General features: G+C 38.0%; 1 protein-coding gene across 1 annotated transcript; it reads right to left on the reverse strand.

Annotated features, from left to right (window-relative positions):
* Window positions 1-2,169: 2,169 nt before the first annotated feature.
* Window positions 2,170-5,802, reverse strand: LOC137040889 (uncharacterized). Its single transcript, XM_067416662.1, has 8 exons — window positions 5,695-5,802; window positions 4,892-4,915; window positions 4,470-4,781; window positions 3,920-4,225; window positions 3,532-3,813; window positions 2,982-3,302; window positions 2,760-2,897; window positions 2,170-2,647 (listed from the first exon to the last, which is right to left on the reverse strand). Exons 1-8 carry the CDS (start codon window positions 5,726-5,728, stop codon window positions 2,364-2,366), a joined length of 1,701 nt encoding a protein of 566 aa, XP_067272763.1. The 5' UTR covers window positions 5,729-5,802; the 3' UTR covers window positions 2,170-2,363.
* Window positions 5,803-6,190: the final 388 nt, after the last annotated feature.

Here is a 6,190-nt window from a genome sequence, read left to right on the forward strand (position 1 = left end):
TTATACCTTTAGAGTCTTCGTAGCGCGCTAAGAGACAACGTTATCGGGAAATGCAGCCCTGTTCTCTTCAAAGACTTTGCAACTAACTATGGTTTCGATCATGTGACAAGTAGCCCATTGTTTCCACAAGCAAATGGGGAAGCAGAGCGTGCAGTGGGTACTGTGAAAGGTTTGTGGAAAGGAGGTGGAGATAAGGAGAGAGCATTCCTGACATATTGTTCCACACCACTAGGGAATGGATATTCACCAGCACAGCTCCTAATGGGAAGGCAACTTCGCACTAATTTACCTCAGCTCCAGAAAAAGTTGTCTCCATGCTGGCCTGAAATGAGAGAGTTCCAGTGTAGTGAAGCAAAAGGAAGGAGAAAACAACAACATTTTTACAATAGACGTCACAGGGCCCGACCCCTTCCAGTTTTGCAGCCAGGACAAAAAGTCTGGTTGCCGTTGGAGAAAAGGCAGGGATCTGTGGTGTCTCAGTCGTCAGCCCCAAGATCATATCTGATTGGAACAGAGGAGGGTGTGATTAGGAGAAATCGGGCTCATCTTCACACGGTCAATCAGTCAGAACAAGTGCCATCATTGGATACTGAAACTGATAGTGACGGGCAGCCAATGCCTGTTTCAGATCAAACGAGGGCAGAACAAACTGAAGGACATTCTTATGTGACCCGCTCAGGAAGAGTGTCACACCCACCTAAGAGGATGGACTTGTAGAGAAAGAGAGAGAAAAAAAAAGTTCTGGAATAAGAGGAAAGAGAATGTGTTGAGTTCTTTGAGTATATTGGTTTTTGTTATAAAGTTACAAAAGGGGGGTTTCTTTATTTAACAGGGTAGGTGTTGTATAAAGGGAATAATTGTTTAAGATTTGTGGTTACTCGGACGTATATGTATGGGGAACAAACCAGAAGTAAACTTGTTTATAGTCTGCTACTCGCTGTGTTCGTCTCGTGTTTTCCCAATAACATAACACTAATAAGAGCTTAATTTGCGTCAATGTGTGAGAGCAGGAGTGGGGACGTGTGTGAGCTCTGATTCCACCGTTCACTAAAAACAACAGAAACGTTGCATTATAAAATGAAGTGTGGCAAGACCGAAACGGGCTCGCGCTGTCGAAGTCGGACTCTGACCTGAAGCGTTGAAGAGTTGCCGTGCACACGCCTTTCACTCAGACAGATTGAGAAGTTTGCAGGTTATTGGGTTTGAGGGAATTTGGATTTGGAGGCTTCTTCATCTCCTCGATAAAACCTCCTCTACTCTCAACCTACTGCCACAGTAATGGACAGCAATCAGAGTAGCCTACTTCCCTCTAGGCAGAGGCACACGTCAAGGCTGCAGTTTATCACCATTACTTTTCGCCTTTGCCATGAGCCACTGGCCATTGCGCTTAGACAATCTGGGGATTTCTGGGGCATAGAGCGTTGGGGCCTCATACACAAATTATCCCTTTACGCAGATGACATTCTCTTGTATGTCTCTGACCCATTGGGCTCTGTTCCTTCCATTGACTCAGTTCAAAAATGTCTCCGGTTATAAAATTAATTTCGAAAAAAGCGAGTTTCCTCTTTAAGTTTTTTTATTAAAAATATTATTAGGAAAGATTAAGTTTCCTCTTAATCAGGCAGCCACTCTACTACCGTTACCCCACCCCCCATATATATATTTATGCTTATATTATTGGCATAGACTATACAAACAAATTTTAAACAAATGTTGTTTTTGTATAATTGTCCATTTGAGTTAAGTTGGCATTAATTAAATTAAAATGAATTCAAAGATTTAAGAGAATGAAAAAATAAATAAGAAAAACAAGACAATTATTGTAAAGTAATGCATTTAATTATTTTATTTTTGTAAAGGCTTCAAAGAAAGCCAGGTAACCGTGTTTGCAACTTATTAACTATTTTGCAATGTGCTCAAGATCATAATAATTGAACATAATTAATTTAGCTCTATAAATGTAATAATTATTTACCGTCCCCTTGCAGTACCTCAGTGGCCCACGGGGGTTTAGAGCACAGGTTGGAAACTGGCAACAAAACTCCTACTAGTAGTAATATTAAACAACACTCTGTTGAGTTAGTTTTTTGTTTTGTTTTTTATATTCAATTCATATATATATATATATATATATATATATATATATATATATATATATATGTTATCAAATAGTATATCTCTTTATTGTATTATCTGAAAACACATCCTCAGTAAAAAGTCAGTGAGACCAAACAAAGATTTGACTATCATTCAATTTCAACTAGACTCGGCTGCTGTATTTCATCTGTTTATTGGAGACTCATTAATTATAGCATTTTGAGTTCACCCAGTGGGCCTATTTTTAGCTTTTATAAATGTAATCATCAGATTTGTTTACCACTTTTATTCTCTGTAATATTCATATTGATATAGTCCTCTTCAGAGTCATCCACATTGACATAATCCTTTTCAGAGTCATCCGTGTCCACATTGACATAATCCTGTTCAGAGTCATCCGTGTCCACATTGACATAGTCCTCTTCAGAGTCACCATGAGCCATGCATTTATCATTAAATTCAAAACTTTCATAATCAGCCTCATCATCATCTTCATTTTTGTTGTCAAAGGATGTACCGGCATACATATTAGTGGCACCTAAAGACATTGCTGAGATAAAAGAAGGTACAAAAATAAAGGAATTGATAATAAAGTCGATGACAGTGTCGATGAAAATAAAATAAAAACAACATATGATAGTTTTTATGAAATGCTACAATACCTTTTTTAAAAGAGCACTTAAAATGAGTTTCCTCATTCCTTTGCTTTTGTCTTCTCTTGCATAAGAGGATGATTATAAGGACAGACAATAAGAGCAGCACGGCTGACACCGAAGCACCAATGACAGGAAGCAGAGAGGCTGAGACAGACACACAGTTTTGAGTTAAACTTTTTAGAGTTTACCAGCAGTTCAGCATGTTTCTAGACTCTTACACATCAATACCTGTGATAGTGATGGCCAGCAGTTCAGAGGCAGATGAACGGAAGGTGCGTGAGGACAAAGTGACTTCATAAACACAGCTGTAGTTTCCCTCGTGTGAAAAATCTGCCTCAGGAAAGGAGAAGGAGGCAGAGAGATCGACAGCTGACTGAATGCTGGTAATATTTGATTCCCTAAACAGGTTGAAGGAGCCTCCAGGATACTGAGATTCAGTGGAACAGATGATAGTGAAACTGTGGCCCCTGGTGATCACTGGCCCCTGAGGCCCCATGTCAAACCCTCCATCAGGAGCAATGCGGGGAATGCTGGGCTTCTGCAAGTGCACTAGAAAACAAAAAGCATACATGAAGCATTAAATTCAAATAACTTTAAACCAATAAAAATGGCTTCAAAAACTGCATCTTTTCAGGATCAAAATTTAATTCACAGTTGATTTACAAATCAGCAGCACAAACACAGATAAAAATAAGTCATCAATACAGATTGAATTCACTTTCATGCAACTAATGTACTTATATGATGTAGGCAATGAGACCAGATTAAACACACTCACCCACAGTGACTTTAACAGTGTTACTCAAAGGTGACTTTATATTTTGGTAGGAGTAATCACAGCTGTAGCTGCCCTGATGAGAGACGCCTACATTAACAAGGTCAAAAGTCACATCAGATACACGTTTCTGGGAGGATACAGATGATCCGTTCTTGAAGAGGTGGAATTCAGCATTAGCATTGCATCTTGGTTTAGGTGTTGTGCATCTGAACTGAAGGTTTTCTCCAGAAGAAACAGCTGCATATGTGGAGATCAGGGAAAGAGTGGGCTTCTGCAGGGCACCTGGAAAATAAACATTAACCTTTTAAAATGGCATGTTAAGATGTGATGAAAGTCATGAAATACATTCAGCTTCATGTAATGTCAAGATGCAAAAGATTTGACTTGCCTGAACAAACAACACCAGCATCTTCACTATGACCACAGTTGTGATTTCCTATTCCTCCGTGTGAACATTGGGCGAGGGCTTCTTCACCACCTGAACATCCAACATCATCCAGCCAGATCGATCCACTGCCTTGACCAAAGGCGGCGATTTGATTTGCACTGATGGCCGAGCCACACTGTAACTGTCTGCACACCACAGTCGCATCATTCATGCCCCAGTCATCATCACACACGGTTCCCCACTGGCCATTATAGCGGGTCTCCACTCTTCCACAGCAATGATCAGACCCATTGACCAATCTTATGTCTTAAAAATGTAAGTACTAAGAATTAAAATCGTCATTATTTTTCTTCTTCATCTTCATCTTGTCATTTTGGTTTGGGCAAACACTAAGTTTTTTTTGTTAAAAATCATCGTGATATGGTTTTCATCGCAATACATTTTGTAATAATAAAGTTTAAAAAAATGTAAAGGTAGGAAAATGCTACATAAAAATACAAAGGTGCATACAGCAATATATGTGGACCTGGGAGAATCTGTGTACATTTACCTTGTAAGCAGACAACACCTGCATCTGCTCGACGACTACAGTCATTTACTCCAAAACCATTGTGTGAGCACTGTGAGAGGGATGATTCATTTCCTAAACATTTCACTTCATCCAACCAGATCTGATCGGTTCCCTGGCCAAAATTAGCATTGGAGTTTACAGCTCCTCCACATCCCAACTGTTTGCAAACCACAGCAGCATCTTCAATGTCCCAGGAATCATCACACACGGTTCCCCAACGTCCATCATGAAGGATCTCAACTCTCCCAGAGCATTCATTATTGCCATTCACCAGCCTGATGCTATATCCACCTAAAACCCATTATAATACAAACATCTTATAACATACTAAACTTGCAGACTAGCCAAAACATTCATTATGTCCCGTGATGCAACTAGTTTTAAAAGGGTGTGTTACTTACCAGTTCCAGAAATTAGAGCACTGACTGTTGAGATGAAAAAAACATTGTAGACAAATATGTAGATACAAATATGTTAGAATGTTGTTTATAAAAATACAGTACACACACTGAAAGTGCTCCATAGCAGAACTGCTGCAAATGAGCGGAAGGGCCTATTAAGTTCCGGATGTAGTTCTTCCTCTTAATGATCTCTTAAAAAAAATCCTCTGGTGTGTTAAAATAATTTCTGATTTCACTTACAAAACAAAGGAATGTATATTTCTGACAGTGACAGTGAATTTCAATAGAATATCTGTCTGTCAAACAAAAATGAATTACAAAGAAACGGCAAGTAACATTTGACTCAAACATTAATTTTTAAAGTAGAAAGACTGATAGCTTTCTTGTAAAACATACTCAAATAATCTTTTTTTTTTAACTGCAAAAAAACCAAAACGTTTTAAAAATAATTCATTACATTTATATAGCGCTTTTCTAGACACCCAAAGCGCTTTACATATAGAAGGGGGGAATCTCCTCAGCCACCACCAATTTTTAAAGCGCATACGCCACTAGTTTCAGAAAGAACAAGTGGTAAAAACAATGATAAAACCTGAGTGATGACTGAGAAATATACTTTATTCAAATGTGTAAGAAAAGATATGACACCCCCAACATCTTACACAGTTAATAAACTTTAACTAAAGTGTTTAAAGGTAAAATAATATTGTAATATTAATATTGTGACATGCATCATGACATTGTAATCTTTAATCTCAATCTGTAATAAGAAAATGGGAAATGCAAAAAAAAATTGAATTTACCAAATATCAAAGTGAGAAAAGAAGGTCCTGGCATCCTTTTGTTGTTCCAAAATGCGCTAAAATACGTATGTAAGCTATCTCTGCTTCTTCCAAGACACACAAAACCAAAACTGCAGCCACTTCCCCTTTTAAAAATAAAATTCCTTTTCTTAACTCAGCCTTTTCTGAAAATGTCTATACACTAAAAAAAAAGCTAGATTTACTTAAGAATATAGTGCATATTTTTTCCATACCTCTTTTTAAGCAAATTTTGGCGGATCGCGCAGTGACTGTGCTCCTCCACAGCGGTACCTACCAGTCTGGCTTGAAAAAGTCCCAATATAAATACTTATTATAAGGGTACCATAATGATTCAGGGTAAGACAAAAACACGGTTTGGAAAATGGATTCATAATGTACTTTCTCATTACATAATTTTTGTAAACTTTGAACACAAAAAAAGTTATGGACAGCAGCTTTAAAGGTAGGATGGGTAGGAATTGGTTAAAAAAACTTT

Source organism: Pseudorasbora parva, chromosome 2 (assembly GCF_024679245.1).
Source record: "Pseudorasbora parva isolate DD20220531a chromosome 2, ASM2467924v1, whole genome shotgun sequence".
NCBI classification, from domain to species: Eukaryota; Metazoa; Chordata; class Actinopteri; order Cypriniformes; family Gobionidae; genus Pseudorasbora; species Pseudorasbora parva.

Excerpts from the sequence above, each read along its gene's own strand:
- LOC137040889 (XM_067416662.1), bottom strand. The coding sequence starts at position 5,728 with ATGCCAGGACCTTCTTTTCTCACTTTGATATTTG. Across the intron at positions 4,782-4,891 it reads TGCTCTAATTTCTGGAACTG|GTGGATATAGCATCAGGCTG; the intron begins GTAAGTAACACA and ends AATGGGTTTTAG. Across the intron at positions 3,303-3,531 it reads CACTGTTAAAGTCACTGTGG|TGCACTTGCAGAAGCCCAGC; the intron begins GTGAGTGTGTTT and ends TTTGTTTTCTAG.